The sequence below is a fragment of the Epinephelus fuscoguttatus genome, linkage group LG14 (genome assembly GCF_011397635.1).
Source record: "Epinephelus fuscoguttatus linkage group LG14, E.fuscoguttatus.final_Chr_v1".
Classification (NCBI taxonomy): domain Eukaryota; kingdom Metazoa; phylum Chordata; class Actinopteri; order Perciformes; family Serranidae; genus Epinephelus; species Epinephelus fuscoguttatus.
The window spans coordinates 23,794,538-23,812,081 of record NC_064765.1 but is presented as its reverse complement, the minus strand read 5'-3'; the positions used below and the strand labels follow the sequence as shown (position 1 = coordinate 23,812,081).

Sequence of the window (17,544 nt, the reverse complement as noted above, 5' to 3'; positions counted from 1 at the left end):
CACGAGAAGATTCCATATGAACCCACCCCACTCCCCCCCGTTGTGGACTTCATAACCTCATAAGTGGAAATTTTCTGAGAGCTCCGAGTTCCTGAGTTCATGTACACGACTTCCCATGTTGTAAACAGGAGTTCATGAGTTCCATTTGAGAGAAGCATGAAATTTATTACTACGGCACAGTCTTTCAGTTTAACCCTCTTGCAACTGCAGCAGTACTTTCTTTGGTAAAGAAACTTAGGAATCTGGCTGGGAATCACTGCTCTAAAATATAAATTCAGAAACTGTCCATAAAGTTACAGTGAGCCATGATTTATTATGGAGACGTTTGCTCAGAGTACAGAGAGATAACCATCTTCCTGCATCTGCCTTGGATTCCTCTAAAACAAAGAGACCATACAGGCTGATAGGCTCTGTCATAACAAGGAAAAGCGACACACAGGTTTGGAGCGGCTGATGAATGTTTAAGATAACCTTAAAAGTAGGCCAGGCGCTGCGTGCCCTTGGCAGTGTTTATCACCATACAGTATCATACAGTTCCAGTGTAGCGGGCGGCAGCTTTTCTAATTTTCCAGTCAGGAACAGACAGTCCAGAGGGGATTTCCTCCTGCAATTAACCCTGCACAGGGAGGGTTAGCGGTTGGAAAGTTGTGAAAAAAATGATGGAGCAATTGTTTACCTGATGGAGAGTCAGAACTTCCTGTTGTGCATTTGTCATAAATCTGGCTCTGCTTATCACACCAGATTGTGTGAACTAAGATGTGCGTCTGAGTTGATCAGTAAAACAGGATGAGTTTACCACAATTGTCAAAAAGAGGAATACTGCATTACATACATGTGACTTAACTGCACCAAAGCATTGCTGCATTACAAGTCATGTTATTCTGAATGCCAGACATTGTCTCACTTTGTCTTTTGCTCTCTTATTGACTTGACTGGTGAGGTAATTGATATTCACTGGGTTTAGCTGGTAGTGGCTGCGTGCTACAAACAGAAACACACCCAATGCAGGATATGAGGGCTGGATTAGTCAGCTGCGGCTGGAGTGGTGAGTTGCTTACAGATAACAAAGATTAGAAAACATGTTGCCATGGTGTCCGAGGTATTTCCAAGGTGATATGGTTTAAAAGTGGGTCCACAGACGCCTGATGTCCTTGATGGTGTCAAGATACTGGTAAAGCTTAAAGGAAAGCAATTCTCAGCCTGAAAACTCTTTCTTGTTCTTCAAATTTTCAGCACAGCGTGTTCATTCTGTACAGATTGTGGGAGGAAGATGCAAACAGCCTAAACTGTCCCACGATACATAAATAATATTTTTGAAGAAGCAATTAAACGCTCTTCCTCTTTTTGTCAACCACCAATTCCCAGCACATGGCTGTGGTTTCAAGTTTGCGCAGAAGACAAGTGGTGCGTTGCTTTGTTTCAGAGGGCAGGAAAATGCATTTTCTACAATCATAGGTCAGGCCTGGCATCGTGATGTTATGTAATATTTTGTACACGTGTAGGCTAATTTTTTTTTCAAAGTGGTTGAGAATAAAGTTTCTCACTCCGTGGGTCTCAAGATTTCAGCTGTAGCGTCGCATCAGACGACCACGATAAGAAAAGGTGGTCTGGTCACAAAGGGAGGAAGTGAGATGTATGCGAGGAAAAAGGAAGCGAAAAGGTAGTGAGACAAGCAAGCCGCAGAGGTTCACACAGTCAGAGGAAAAGGCAAATCTTCAGTAATAGGGTCTGTGGATAATATGACGAAATGTGCTACAGTGTGAGTCTGTGTTTTACCTGCTTAACCTAACTGTCTTCCATTGATGGAAAAATCCATCTCATGGTTTTCACAGATAACATGAGGGTTAGTCAGCATTAAGGAGCCATTTAGGGGAAGAGTCATATCTTCACTCGTCTTCAATCCAGTAAAGAATTGAACAGAAATCTATTGTGTAATCAAAGGAATACAATAATCTGTGAAGCTCTGCATCCATGGACATTGGTTTATTTGTAAAGATTGGTCCAGTTCCTCCAAGAATAAGGCTCTTCAGTTCTTTATTTTTCTTACCAAATCCCACAAAAGACCACAACCTACAATGAACCGAATCAACTAACAAATATTGACAGATATATCTAATTCTTCTGCGCCATAGATTTCCATGTTGTCCAAAAACTACAATACATCTGTGAGCCACAACACACAGGGTTACACATTCTTAAATGACAAAAAATATTGGCACTGTAGGTTATCTTGAGTCAATCCCACATTTTTGAACACTCCAGTGCTGCTGAAAATATTCAGAAGATAGAGGAGTCCAAAGGTATTGAAAGATGGACTTACGCATTATTGTTTTTGTTTTGTTTTTTTCATAGGAACTGTGACAAAAAGAAAGACACACAAAATCACCAACCTCATCTTTTAAAGAGATACTTTTGCAGATTTTCTACCAGATTTTTGTCATAACAATGTGGGTGGAATGTGTAAATGAACTGTGGTAAACTTATCTCCATCTTACCAGCGCGTAGATCTCCCTGCTCCCATCCCAGTCAAACTCCGCTGGATGACGTGTCTTAAGCCATCTGCATCATCCGGTGGAGTTTCGCTGACTCTCCCGGGCTGTTGTTAGAACTGCAGGCTCTAACTCTGCATTTTCGTATTGGCTGCCAGCCATGCCGCCGCTACTAACACAAAAGAGCATAGAAGTAGATCAAGAGGCAGACCCACTCCTCTGTCTCTCAAACTCAAAGAAATCCAATCAAATAGTAAAACTAGGCAATGCTGATTGAATATAAATCAAGTTTATGTTACCACACTGCCTATTTACTGCCTTAAATGTTCTTTGGAAACATATTTTAGTGCCTTGTAGCTGTAATAGCAAGAGTTTGTGAAGAGGAAGTGGGCGCCATACTAGTTCCTGCACAGTAAAAACAGAGCCTGAAAAAACTGAGATCAAACGGTAAAACTAATAAACAACCGGCCGCCATTGTGTCAAACGTACAAGTTTGCATTAAGTCACCTACCAGCGGGTGCATTTATTGGTCTCATGTGGCACAGTGCATTCTGGTAGATTTTCTACATCTTGAGCAAAAGCAAATGCCGCAGTCCTTTTTCTCTGTTTCCTCTGGTCATGTAGCACCAGTTCATCTCCAGTAGAAAAGACTGTCTTTCCAGCAGTGAAATACTTCTTTAAGAAATTAACTGTGTCGTCTGTTTTGGTCTAAATTAAGCCTGCTGAAAGGAGACTTCTTTAGTCCATAATCAGTAGCTCTTGAATTTTATTTACACCAGTTTACTTTGAGAAAGCAGAGCAATGACAGCTGCGATGTTACGTTAAATGTGATGCATGTGACATGTTGTCTAGACACTTCCTAGACACTTCCTCCACTGTGTAAGAATGAGGGTAAATTCAAGTGTGTGCATTCTGTCTTGCAGACTCGAATGGTTGCGTGTGCGGGAGCAGCCACCTGTTGAACATCACCCTGACCATGCATCGTCTCCACCTCTCCTCCAGCGATCTGCTAGACAAACTCATCTCTCTATATCCTTCAGCTGCCTGACATAAGGCTATAACCGCTATCTCAACACAGACAGATGATTCAAACGGTGCACCGGCCGATTGCGAGCAGCAAATGTAACGTGGGATCATATTCACTGGCTCTGTTGTGTGCTGCTGCTGCTTTTTCTTTGGTTGTCAACAGCAACGGGCAATCAAGCTCGTACTTGGCTTACAGTGCAGCCTGTAGCTGTCAGTGTAAAATGTGATCAGCAAGTGGCAGCTCGTGTTTACTCCTGCTGTCAGTCGCTGTGGACCTCTTACATCTCTATCTGCGTGAATTCCCTCTACTTTGGGCCCTGCATCCCATGCATTCAATAACAGGCACTCTGTCGCCATTGTGTATTTGCTATCTTTCAAAATGTTTGATTCCGCCTCTTTCATTTTACCCACTTCACACCTAGAAAAAAGCATGTTTTTTTTCATTTGTATTTTGACTTGAGGGTCTGTAATCTGAGCCTCCATTCAGGAAACAGCGATGACGTCACAGAGCCTCTCAGAGGAGCCTCCCGGCCACGGTGAGCAGCAGCCTTGGGGGCTTCAGGTGTTAATTACCTCTGCCTCTTTCACGTACAGGTCCTCTTCAGCTATATATAAACACAAACCCTCTATTGCTTAAAGAGGCCCCTGCTCACACGAACCCACGTCAGAGCATGCAACACCGAATGCCCCTCTGCTATTTTTAACCCTCTCGTTCTGAGCCGAAGACCCAAAAGGATACATCAAATAAATTCAGTGAGTGGGTTAGGATCAGGGAAGAGACACAGGGGCCATTAACAGCCTTCATCACAGTCTGGCCTTGGGATTGCGTGGGTAGTTCTTCTGCTCCCATGACGCAATTAGCCTTTTTATGTGCATCACTTCAAGCTGATTTCTGCCAATTGAGAGCTATAGTGTCAGTCTGTTTATAAGGGCTGCTTCGTATAATAAGGAAATGGTTTTGTGTGCACTGTATATAAATTGATATGGCGGTGGTATTGTGGTCAACATGCTAATTGTAGGCAGAGTGACCCCATTAATTATATTCTCATGGGTTGACAAACATCTATAGAGTCCTACCACTAAACAATGCACGTTCATCAACAGTTGTTCGACAGTATATGAGGCATTGATCGCGTGTTCTCTTTGTACATTTTGTTATTCACTTACTTCTGTGTGCCAGAATGATTCACTCGGTGATGCTCATCAGAGTTTTGCTTCATGCAGTTGCCTCCTCCCACATCACCAAATGCCACTTCTGTTCGCCTTTTAGTTTAGTTGCTGTAGTTTTTATTAATGAGTTGTTTGTGCGAAAGGAACCCCGCAGTCGAATAACACATATGTTTATTATTTACTCAAAACATACCTGTCCCCATGATCGGTAGATTTACTGACAAAGCTGTTTTCACCTAAACAAAAGTATTGTCAAGCTTGAAAACACTCCCAGCTTTAACTTTCAGACAATAAAACCACACCTCATGTCAACATCAGCTCCTTAACCAAAGCCCTTACATTTAAAACAGCGCTGGACAGTGAGCAACCAGCAGAGTGCCAGAGGATATGCTACCTCATCAGGTCAGTATAACACATCAAGAGTCTAACTTTGCTTGTATGTTCTGTGTCACTTACACGGTATCTATCGTCTCTGACCTCCAGGCATTGGATCCAGGAATTCTGGATGATGTTCCGGTTGCACCACAGCTTGTCAGACAGCCTGGACACGTTCCGGGATCTGATCCGAGAGCAGGGACAGGAGCATCTTTGCTCTCTCCTAGAGACCAAATGGATGTAAGTGTTAATCTCTGACCAGCTGGCAACTGAGACATTAGGCCTACACGACACTCAGTTGTTTGTTCAGTCATGGAAAATACTGAGATCTGTCACGATCGAGAATACAGACTTTGATCCTTGCCTCTAATATAGCTTCAAAGTTAGATCAAATGTTTTTGTTTTTCACACCGTTTGACATCACATTAGGGATGGGACAATACAGGGTTTTATCTCAGATTGTGATAGAAAAAAACACTCACAATAAATTGATCATAGTGAATTGCCATTATTGGGATAATCTTGAATATCATGTCCAGCAGCACCCAAAGAGACTGCTGGCTGTCCGGCAATAAGAGACTCTGCAGGTTGTTTGCAAAACACACTGCATACTCACCAAACTCAAAAAACAGAAGATCTTAATTGATCAGTGGCATATTTCAAATGAAAAGACACATGTCGTGTGTGTGATGCAATAAAAACATAGGTTGTTTCTTAAAGAAGTACTTCACGGCTGGAAAGATGGGCCATCTATGCAGTAAAAAGACACAAATACTTTTGAAACTGGTGCTACATGACCAGAGGAAACAGAAAAAGGGCTGTGGCATTCGCTTTGCTCAAGAGATAGGAAATCTACAGCTACCACGATGCACTCTGGTGATGTAATGCAAGCTTGTCTATTTTTGACATTTGAAACAGCCGTCTGGTAACAATCTATCTCAAATTACAGTTAAATGGTAAGATAAAAATGTTTCTGAAAAAACATTTTGGTGAGAAATAGGTAATACAGTAACAGCATCTGGTTTTATATTTGATCAGTGCTGCCTAATTTTACAGGCTGATCGAAGTTTGGTCTGAGTTTGAGAGCGAGAGAGGGGCAGCTCTCTTTCAATCTGCTTCTATACTCTTTGTGTCCGTGGTGGTGGACATACGAAAATGCAGTACTGTCTGTCGTTCAAGCAACCCTGAAAACCAGTCAAAATCTGCTGGATGATGCTTGAAATTTTGACGTGATTTGAGCTAGGGGATGAGCAGGGAGGTCTGAGTGATGGTAAGATGGAGGGAAGTTCACCAGTTAATTTACAGATGCTAGTATCCCTTCAACAAAATGTGTGCTTCTCGTTTTAGTGCCATTTTAAGAGTTTTCAGCAAATTTTGACGATTTTTGGGGTGATATTGTGAATCACAATTATTTTGGCCAGGATAATTGCAATGTAATTTTCATATCCTCCCATGCCTACATCACATATCTGCAGCTAACAATTGTTTCCATTATTGGTTAATCTGCCCATTATTTATTATTTTATCAATTAATCAATTGATTATTTGATCTGTAAAATCTCAGGAAGTGTTGATCACAATTTCCCAGAGCCCAAGACCATGTCTTAAAATGTCTTGTTTTGTCTTACACACAGCCCCAATCCCAAAGATGTTTAATTTACTGTCATAGAAGAATATAAAAACCAGTGCATATTCAAATTTAGGAGGTCGAAGCACTGAACTGTTGGTCAAAAAATATTTTAAATGGAACTTAAAATTTAACTTTACAACTTATAAAAATTGCCAGTTAATTTCTGTCAATCTGTATATGCTGTGTCAGCCCTATTCATATCCAAACTGTACAGTTCATGGCTGTCCTGTTGTGCCAAATGGAAGAGTTAGACCAAATGTACATGTAATTCAGCATATTGATATCTTTAGAAATGTTTACATCTTTAATTTAAAATAATGTGAAATGTTTAGCCACTTTAGAATGAGTCTGTATGGAAGCTGTAAGTGTCCAATTTATGAAGTCGTGTTATCAGTTAAACTTAGCTGACTGTGAACGGGGTCGTGTTATGTCTGATGGTGTCCTCTAGAAATGAACGGGACTGGTCATGGAAGGCCAGCCAGAAGATCAAAGCTAACAGCAGTAAAAAGAGGAAGGTCTCTCTTCTTTTTGATCACCTGGAGCCCATTGAGCTGGCTGAGCATCTCACCTTTCTGGAGTTCAAGTCCTTCTGCAGAATATCAGTGAGTATACACACTAAGAGACTATTCGGATGTATATAGGTTATCTTTTGCACATTGATGATTTGTTTATTTGGCATGCATCTCTGTGAACTAAAAAACATCTCTATTTCCTCCCCACAAGAAATGCCGTGCAGTTTCCGTGCAGCAGTTTATGCTCCTCTCTCTCTGCTCTCTGCCAGTTTGTAGACTACCAGAATTACATTCGAAGCTGCTGCATGAAGGACATCCCCGTGATGGAGCGTTCCATCGCCCTGTGTAATGGTATCTCTCAATGGGTTCAGCTGATGGTGCTGAGCAGGCCGACCGCTCAGTTGAGAGCTGAGGTTTTCACCAAGTTTATCCACGTGGCACAGGTAGTGGTTTAACCAGACCCTCACTGTTACTCGTACGCTTTCTGTTCCTGGTTTAGCAAAACAGAAAAATGGAACTCCATTTGACACGCTTCCTCTTTGCTTGCACTCTACGTGCTATTGTTCACACACCTTGTCTAACTAATGACAGTCTATTGTAACACCATGAACAGCACTATAGACGCTACATAATTGGCAGTTGCATAATGCAAATTCACAGAGAGCTGGTAATGATTCTCAAGAGCTCTGCTGCAGGCTTTTAGCGTATCCAAAGATTTTACCAATAGAAAAATATTAACTGAATGCAAGCTAATGGAGTCACCAAGTGAAACACACTCAGACAGTGAGGAGTTTGGGAAGTGGAAAGGAGAGAAATGACTCGTGAGTGCAGTCGCTGGTCACATCTCCCTTGTTTAAACCGCTCCAATACGAAGCTGCTTGCAGCCTGCTGAGAAGCGATGTGCTGGCTTCAGGGAGCTGCTGGCAGGCTTGTACTCTGGAGGACCTCTTGCACTGTTACACTAATGCACCAGTCTGCTGCTGCTCACTGCTGTCAACCTCAAAACCCACGGGTGTGGAAACGAATTTCACACCATAATGCTTCAGTGACAGCACGAATTAGAGAACTGAAAAGAGAGGGAAATGCACTTCCAAAAAAGAGTGAGATATCTGAGCACGGTAAGAAAAAGCCAACAATATAAGTGGCTTACGTAACTGCAGTGTTGTGGATTACATAACCAGGGCTACCTGGAACAAGTTTAATTGTGTGTGTTTATGTGTGTGTGTGTGGATGGACTGATATGTGTGGTTTTTGTGTGTGTGTGTGTCCGTCCACCAGAGTCTACATCTTATGCACAATTACAACACACTAATGGCGGTGGTGGGAGGGCTTTGTCACAGCTCGATCTCCAGACTGAAGGACACCACCTCACATGTACCCAATGAGGTCACCAAGGTAAACACAGTTACAACAGTACGATCCAGCTGATTATAGAGCCAAAACAGCCTCACAAAAAATTCTATTCTCTCCCCAGGTACTGAACGAGATGACAGACCTGCTGTCCTCTTGCAGAAACTATGACAACTATAGACAAGCTTACAACAAGTGCACGGGTTTTAAAATCCCCATCCTGGGCGTCCACCTCAAAGATTTGATTTCGGTCAACGAGGCCATGTCAGACTATGTGGAGGACAACAAGGTGAATGTCCAGAAGCTCCAGGCACTCTACAACCACATTAACGAGCTGATCCAGCTCCAACAAATCCCTCCCAAGCTGGATGCTAACAAGGACCTGGTCCATCTGTTGACGGTAATGCACCCTTCTGCGCAACGTTGCATTTAAGATTCTTTTGAAATTGTTCTGTCGCTCCATGTGATTCACCAGATTGTATTGAACGTAAGCACAGATGCAAATGAGTGTGTTACAGCATGTGGATTGTCCGCGCTTGTGTGGGCGTGATGAGGGTCTATGATCTATGAGTGTGTGGGTGATGAACTGAGTGTGAATAAGAGTGAGTTCAGACTGATATATTGTTGTGCTATCTGTGTGTGGTGCTTTAATCGTACTTGAACGACAGAATGCCCATGAAGAGATAATAGTTACCCTGTGACCTAAAATTGCCCTCATCAAAACATGTTTCAAGGAGAAAAATCTAGATATGCAGTGAGCTCTCTCTGTTTCTGTTTACCTTCCATGTGTGTGACATGTGGTCTCTCCTTCCCTGCAGCTGTCCTTGGACCTTTACTACACCGAGGATGAGATCTATGAACTGTCTTACGCCAGGGAACCCAAGAACTGTAAAGCACCTGTGAGTGATAGAAGCAGAGACGCTTTAAGTTAAAAACTGTTTGAGAGAGAGCTGGATGGAAAGATTGATGCCACTCTCATGTTTGTGTACTAAACATGCAGCTACAGCCAGCAGCTGGTTAGCTTAGCTTTAAGACTGGAAACAGGGAGAAGCAGAATGTCAACAAGCTAACGTTAGAGGTCAAAATTACTAAAACAAGAGCTGAGTAATGCTTAGAGGAATATATTGGCATTCTGTGAATTACACTTACTCTCTTTATTGTCAAGAGTTAGATAAAAAAAAATTGATACCACTTTTAAGTCTGAATGCTACATTAAAGTTAGAGCCAGCAGCAAGTTGGCTTAGTTTTAAGACTTGAAACAGGGGGAAGCAGTTAGCAAATCAACAAGCTAGCGTTAGAAGTCAAAATTGTTAAAAAAAATAAAAAATAAATAAAAGCTGAGTAATGTTTCAAGAAATAAGCTGGCATTTTGGGAAATACACTTACTCCCTTTCTTGTCAAGAATTAACCAAAGATATTAGATAAAAGAATGATACTGCTTTCATGTTTGTATGCTAAATATGAAGCTACAGCCAGCAGCCGATTAGCTTAGCTTTTAGACTGAAAACAGAGGCAGAAGTTAGCATGTCAATAAGCTAATGTTAGAAGTCAAAATTATTAGAACAAATAATAATGCTAAAAGGAATGAATTGGCATAATGGGAAATAAAATGATCCTCTTTCTTGTCAAGAGTGAGATAAAAATTGATACCACTTTTAAGTTAGCTTAGCTTTAAGACTGGAAACAGGGAAACAGAATGTCAACAAGCTAATGGTAGAAGTCAAAATTATTAGAGCAAAAGATGAGCAAAAGTAATGCTTAAAAGAATAAGTTAGCATTTGGGGAAATTATTTTATTCTCATCAAGAGTTAAATAAAGTTAGATAAAAAATTTAGATCACTTTTAGGTCTGTAAACTAAATATGACACTACAGCCAGTAGCTGGTTAGCTTAGCTTCAAGACTGGAAACAGGGAAACAAAATGTCAAGCTAGCGTTAGAAGTCAAAATTATTAAAACAAAAGCTTAGAAATACTTAAAAGAATAGTTCGGCATTTTGGAAAATACACTTAACTCTCTGTCTTGTTAAGAGATAAAATATTGATACCACTTTCATATCTGTACGCTAAATATGAAGCTACAGCCAGCAGCCGCTTAGCTTAGCTTAGCTTAACGTGTCTTAGCTTACAGACTGGCCACAGGGGGAAAAGGCTAGCCTGGCTTTGTCCACAGGTGACAAAATCGACTTACCAGCATATCTGAAGCTTACTATAGTTAACATGAAAAATCTGAGCTAGCTGTTTCCCCTGTTTTCCCATTCTGTATAGCTATTAGCTAAGCTACCCGGATGCTGGCTACAGCTACATATTCACAAACATGAGAGTGATCAATCTTCTCATTTAAAGGGTAACTTTGGTGTTGTACAACCTGGGCCCTTTTTAACCACAATTTTGATTTTAAGTGACAAATGGAGACAACAATTTTTTAATCTGGTCCAGTATTGAGCGACACCGCTGCAGCTAGCAGGGGCTAATCCCTGAGCACTGTCAAAGTACATCAACTAGAAGTGCTTGTTTTTGCCACTGACAGGCTCAGATTGTTAGCATAGGTGTCTGACAGCATTATGGAAAGGATCCATACAGAGGTCAGCTTTTTGTTAAAGAGTAAGATTCTTTTTGTTTAACCAGAAACAGCCCAGAAATTGCCATTGCCAGACTCTATTTAAATAAACAGTAATTTAAGCTTTTACAGAGCCAGCATATTTTCTTTTGTGAGTTTTATTTTGCTTCTGTTTATTTTAAATGAAGTGTGTTTTACGATGATAAAATTACTGTTTATTTAAAAGGAGTCTGGTTGGTTTCAGTGATTTTGAGGCTGTTTCTAGTTAAACAAAAAGGATCTTACTCCTAAGAGGCTGACCTCTGTATGGATCCTTTCCATAATGTTTCACTGATGCTGGCTGCGGAGGTCTTGCTCAATTTAAAGAACTGTTAATCTGATTAGTCACTCAGACACAAGAACGTGGGAAAATAGGGTCCAGGTTTAAAAAGACCAAAGCTTCCCTTAAACTCTGCAAGAAAGCAGAGTGTATTTCCCAAAATGGTGAAATACATAAATGTCCTTCGAAGCATTACTCAGCTTTTTAAAACAGAATAATTTGCCAGTTCTGCTTCTGAAGGTCATTCATAGATTTAGTATAACTGAATTGCTCAGATAATATTTGACATGTTTATCTGCCTGCTCAGGCTTGTTTTTTTAATGACTAATTAATTTTCTATCAGCCAGCCACCCCCTCTAGACCTCCAGTGGTTGTGGACTGGGCATCAGGAGTGGCTCCCAAACCCGACCCCAGAACCATCAGCAAACACGTACAGAGAATGGTGGACGTAAGTGCTTCCTTTTTTCAAGTGTAGCCTCCACATAGCTACTCCGTCATGCCGTTATATAACCATAATCATTTGTTGTAACTATTCTTCTTGATGCTGCCATTTTGACAGCCAGCTCTTGCAGCTATTGTGCACTAATAGTCACGCAACAATGGTGTTTGCCTCTTGTCTCTCACAGTCCGTGTTTAAGAACTATGATCACGACGAGAACGGCTTCATTTCTCAAGAGGAATTTGAGAAAATTGCTGCTAGCTTTCCGTTTTCCTTCTGTGTCATGGACAAAGAGAAGTGAGTCTGTTCGACAGGTCATGCACACACACTCTGAGCTCATGTGTAACTTCAGAGGAGAGGAAGAAAAGGTGGTATTTGTAGTTATGAGTGTGCAACAGGAAACATAAAATAGCTGCAGAACTAACCATAACCCCCACCACAAAATATTCTCTATTTTATGTCTCATGCACATACACTGATAGCTATATGATTCTCACAAACCACAGAGAAGCATGTGATTCCTTATTAAGACCTTAACATGAAAACCACCATAGCTGATGATACTGTTTTCACTTTGCACAATGGCAAAGTGGTATAGAGTTGAACCCATGTGGCAGATGAGGGCGCAAACAAATAAATCAGGACATGACCAAACAATTAAAGGGTGAAGTTAAGATCTAAAATATCTGTCAAAATGTTTGTCCCCCACATATACTGCTCATCTGCAGCTCTATTTCCTCTGTAAAGGTGTACTATATGTGTTGTGGTTGTCCAGGGAAGGCCTTATCAGCAGAGATGAGATCACAGCCTATTTCATGCGGGCCAGTGTCATCTGCTCCAAACTGGGTCTTGGTTTTGTCCACAACTTCCAGGAGACCACTTACATGAAACCCACGTTCTGTGACAACTGCTCAGGATTCGTAAGTCACCACACAACCACAGTGTATGATGAAATACAACTTTACTGCTCCGTCCCAGTCTAAAAATTTCCCAACAATATGTAATCATGTTTTCAGTTTTGCTTTTGCTTCAGTGATGTGAAAACAGTTTTCTCCATATTCTGCTTCACAGCTGTGGGGTGTCATCAAGCAAGGCTACAGATGCAAAGGTGATTATTGCACTCCATGTTGTGCAACTCGTGCACTTCTTTCTTTGACCAAATGTCAGTAAAAAGTGAGGAGAGGTACACACACTGTCTTGTGGGGAGCAGGTAAAGTGCCTCTATGTTAAGACGGTGTAGTGTGGTTTTCTGTGTTGCAAACAGCTAGCTGAACCTTGCAGCACATGAAGAAAAAAAAGAGTCTGCAGCCAGAACCACAGTTTTCCCCCCTCCCCCATCCCTCAAAAGATCTGAGAGCCATTTGTTTGCCTGACAGTGAGCATGCAAAGGTCTGAGAGTTGCAGTTGCAGAAGAGAGTGTTCAAAGAAAAGTCAGTTGTAGATAGAAGAGTTAACGCTAGTTCCTGTTCTGACATGTTGTGCATTATTTTGTCTTGCTTAGACTGTGGGATGAACTGCCACAAGCTGTGCAAGGACCAGGTGGCGTTTGAGTGCAAGAAGAACGCCAAAATGACCAACGCCATCGACAGCCCGACACCGAGCTCCACGCCAGTTACCATGGGCCCCTCAGAGGGTGGGTTTGGATGATAGGATTCATTGCCAGCATAAACACTCACACAGTGTCATTTCTCACACAGGCATAACAAAAACATTTCTTTTGCACAAGTACCCACAGATGCACACTCTCACCTGAAGTATGAAAACAATAACATGCATGTGACATGGCTGCAATCAGTCAGTCCCATGACAGGTGCCATCTGGTGGCAGAGACAACTAATACCAGCTTTACACCAAAGGACTTTTCAATTGATGTCACTATCGCTGACAAATTAACAATGTCCGAATAAAATCTGGAGACTTTTACCTCAGTCGAGCTTCCATGATCTCAACTGTTTGGTGTAAGGTGGTCGTAAAACACAGTCAGAGCTGTCTTTTCAGTCTTTATTCTCCAACAAAATCAAACATGTTTAATATTATCTCGACTTTTTAGTCTTGGCTCATGCAAATAGTGATGCACCAAATAAGAAGCGGCAAACCAGGTAGTAAGTAAACACTAAGGGGACTCTGACGAGGCAACGGAACATGAACAAGTCTCAGTTTGATTGTGCTGTGGAAAAGGAGGAGAAACTGGTGAGGCTGTCAAGTGAATAAGGGTTTATGTTTAATTCAGCGTGTATTTGATCCATCGATTGCCACTTATTTTTGTGAGAAATCTTAATTTTTTGAAACGTTTCGCCTCTCATTGTCACGTTCTACTCCCACTAAAATAGCGCAGCTAACCAACAGAGGCTGGTAGCAACAAAATCCAAAATTTACACAATCATAGTTGATCAGTATGGATTGTATTGATGCCGAATTGACAAGAATACTATCAACATATGGCGGCTGTTATGTTATGTTTCCAGAGTTATGTGTTTTTGTGTAAATGTAAGGCTTTGTTAATATGTTATGTTTCTTAAAGGGAGTTTGGCGTGATATTTTCCACCAGGTGCCGGATGGAAAACAATCTCAACACAAAACTAGTTTTAGTCTTGCAAACAGTGACCCTGCAGAACCACAGTCTTTGCAAGTGTGTGACTAAAAACTTACATTGTCTTTAGATGTGAGAGGGTGTTTTTCAAAGTCTTTTCAAAGCCCTCTATTGTATGTTAGGCATAAGCAGTGTTATTTCCTGTAAAGCTCTGCCTACCAGAGTGTACGGAGAACAATGAAAGTCAGAATTTACTTTAGTTTGCTGCAGCTCAGAGAAAACAAGTCGAGAGCAAAGGGTCTGTTGTCAGGGTGATTTCCCTCCAGCTGTCATTAGGAACCGTTTCACTTGCAGTAAAACTGAAGCTACCCACCTGCCATGAGAAAGCTACTATATTCAGAGCAGAACTACTTTCGACTTTACTTGGTATGGACAGACACAATCAGAAATGTCTAAAAAACACGAGGGCTATATTAACACATCCCCTTTTCAAATGAGTCTGTGTGACGTGGTGTTTGGTCACATGGTTTATTTTAGCTTGTGTTTCACTGCATACTGGTTTGAGTCATGTTATTTTTGGGTTGTTGATTGCTTTGAGCTAAGACATTGTTGTGACAGGAGGCTGAAAAGTGGCAAAAGTCAAACCTGCATTTTTTATTTGTTTTATTTGACATAATTACTAATAATGCCCATCTCTCCAGGTTCAGAAGACTGTCCTTTCCCCTACCCGCCACATGACAGCAAAGACTGGAGTCCAGAGTCCCCAGTCACCAACTATTTGAGGCCTCGGACAGTCCATAGTGGCACCCAGACAGAGGGAACCCAACTTTCCGCTGCAGCCCCTGAGGCCAGCCTCCCTCAGCCCTCTCTGCTGGTCCCAACAACACCCACCCTCACCTCCTGTCCCAGCCCAGTGCCCCAGAGAAAACAGCGACACTGTGCCAAGTGGGAAAACAGAGCGTCTTTTGCGCAAAAGCCTAAAGAGCCAGAAGAGGAGAGCAAACCCACCTATGAATCTCTGGAATCAGTGAGTGTCATGAAAAAGTTTCATTTTTCCTCCGTACAAATGCACAGTACTTAAACGCACCACAGTTTCTGTGCATCTCACAAATCTCCTCTCTCCCTCTCAGGAAAACCAGAGGCTCCAAAAGGCCAATGACACACTACGTAGGAAGCTGAAGGAGGCAGAGCGTGAGGTGGAGATACTAAAGACACTGCTCAAGAGGCACGCTCTCCACCCTGTGGAGGAGGACTCCTCCTCCTAGACACGCACATACACTGGACCTCCTCTAGGGAGACTGGTGCTGCCCCCCTATGGCAGCATGTATAAAACTGAATCCAATGTTTAATTTATTGGTCATGAGCATTTCACCAGAATTACCAGACCCGGACAATTTGGCATCACATGATAGGAAGTGGACAGTGCACAAAGCTTGTCAAGGGATTTTAATGCTAATGGTACACAGTCAATCAAAAGAGGACAATCAGCATGTCACCAGTAATTGAAGTTAAAGGACAGCTTTGGTATTTTTCAACCAGGATGCTATTTTTACACATTTTTGTGTCTAAGTGACTAATGGAAACTGCTCCAGTATTGAGACAGACTGCTGCAGCAGCTGAACAGGCTGAAATGTAATCCCTACAGGCAACGGCCCACTGTCAGTTTACATTCACTAAAAGAGTTTGTTTTTGCTTCTGACAGGCTCAGATTGTTATTAGAAGTGTCTGGCAGTATTAAGGAAAAGACCCTACTGTTCACCGGCGTGTTTCTTATTGTGGGCCAGTCTTTTGTGGAGAAGTCTTGCCCTGAAACCCCACAGAGTACAGAAAGTGTAACTTAGTGTTATCTAGAAGATTTTCAGTGTCATGGCTGAATATTTTGTTGACTTCGACTATGTGGAAACGTCCGTGACATTTCAGAACAGGGCTTCTCCTTGAGCAAGACCTGGTCACAAACAGAGCAAAAGATAAGGGAAAACTTTTTTCTGTGGGGTCTTTTACATAATGATGTCAGAGACGTCCAATAACAATCTGAGCCTGTCAGTGGTAAAAACAAGCACTGTTATCGGACGTAGATTGACAATGCATTATTGTCGGCAGGCATTACATTGCAGCCTGTGTCGCTGTTGTGGCTGCAGCAGTGTGGACCAGTTTAGAAAACTGTAATCTCCATTAGTCCCCCAGGCACAACAATACAGTAAAGCAGGGTCCAGGTTCAATCATAGCAATCTTTCCCATAAACTATTTTGAGGTGTGCATTTCTTTTAAACAAGCTACAGTACATAGCACACACAATACAGTAAAAACACTGTAGCGTTATTTATAAAGAAGTTTGAAGTGAACAGAGGGAGCCTTTATACTGTTCAGTTGTTCAGTTCACAGAAGAATGAAAATCATTACAATGAGCATTACTCACTTATTTTAGTGAACCATTAAGAGTGGCTGGAGTTAGAATCAAGTTTCCTGTCATAAAGATAAAAACATACTGAATGAAGGAGGGCAGTATTTAACAGTGTGAATAGGGCAGAATGTGTTTGATCAATTCTCGATCAATAAGAGACAAGATATTTATGTTAAACATAAAATGGAAATCAGAGGAAATGAGGAGTTTATTGTGTAAATCACAGGTGCATCACTATTATTGTTATTATTATCATTATTATCATTATTATTATTATTATTATGATTATTATTATTATTAAGGATGAGAGCCCACTGAGAATGAAAGCTGGAGGCCTCACGTGTACAGTGCTGTTGTCGCTCTGCATCATTGTCCCTGTTCATATCAATGCACACGATGTTGTCAGTGCTTCTGTTAATATTTATTGTCTCAAACACTACACAGTTCATAGAGAGCGTGACAGAAATTGACATTTTGTACAGCATACTGGTACTTTCAGTGAATTATTTATGCTCGTGCGTGTTGGCGTCATATTGATACTTTCTATTTTCATTGTGCAGCCATGTCACGTTACTGTTGTGTGGTCCGTTGAAGTGGTGTTGTACCGTGGATCGAGATACGTGTGTTTGTAACGTGTGTAATGTACTGTAAATACGAAGTATACAGAGTGCCATCTTGATTAAGTCATCCTTTCTCTCAGTATTGTTCTCTTGTTGTTATAATAAATACTGTATTCTACATAGAAA

General features: G+C 41.4%; 1 protein-coding gene across 1 annotated transcript in view; it reads left to right on the top strand.

The window, feature by feature from the left end:
* LOC125900645 (RAS guanyl-releasing protein 1-like) overlaps nt 1-17,544 on the top strand; it is a 21,463-nt gene extending 3,919 nt beyond the window's left edge. Inside the window, exons 3-17 of the mRNA XM_049595773.1 lie at nt 3,413-3,520; nt 5,027-5,087; nt 5,169-5,300; nt 7,139-7,292; nt 7,472-7,645; nt 8,481-8,597; nt 8,677-8,952; nt 9,371-9,451; nt 11,772-11,876; nt 12,055-12,164; nt 12,643-12,787; nt 12,939-12,975; nt 13,369-13,500; nt 15,099-15,424; nt 15,528-17,544. Coding sequence (XP_049451730.1) covers nt 3,413-3,520; nt 5,027-5,087; nt 5,169-5,300; nt 7,139-7,292; nt 7,472-7,645; nt 8,481-8,597; nt 8,677-8,952; nt 9,371-9,451; nt 11,772-11,876; nt 12,055-12,164; nt 12,643-12,787; nt 12,939-12,975; nt 13,369-13,500; nt 15,099-15,424; nt 15,528-15,662 — 2,093 coding nt within the window. The 3' untranslated portion in view covers nt 15,663-17,544. The remainder of the gene's footprint in view (nt 1-3,412; nt 3,521-5,026; nt 5,088-5,168; nt 5,301-7,138; nt 7,293-7,471; nt 7,646-8,480; nt 8,598-8,676; nt 8,953-9,370; nt 9,452-11,771; nt 11,877-12,054; nt 12,165-12,642; nt 12,788-12,938; nt 12,976-13,368; nt 13,501-15,098; nt 15,425-15,527) is intronic.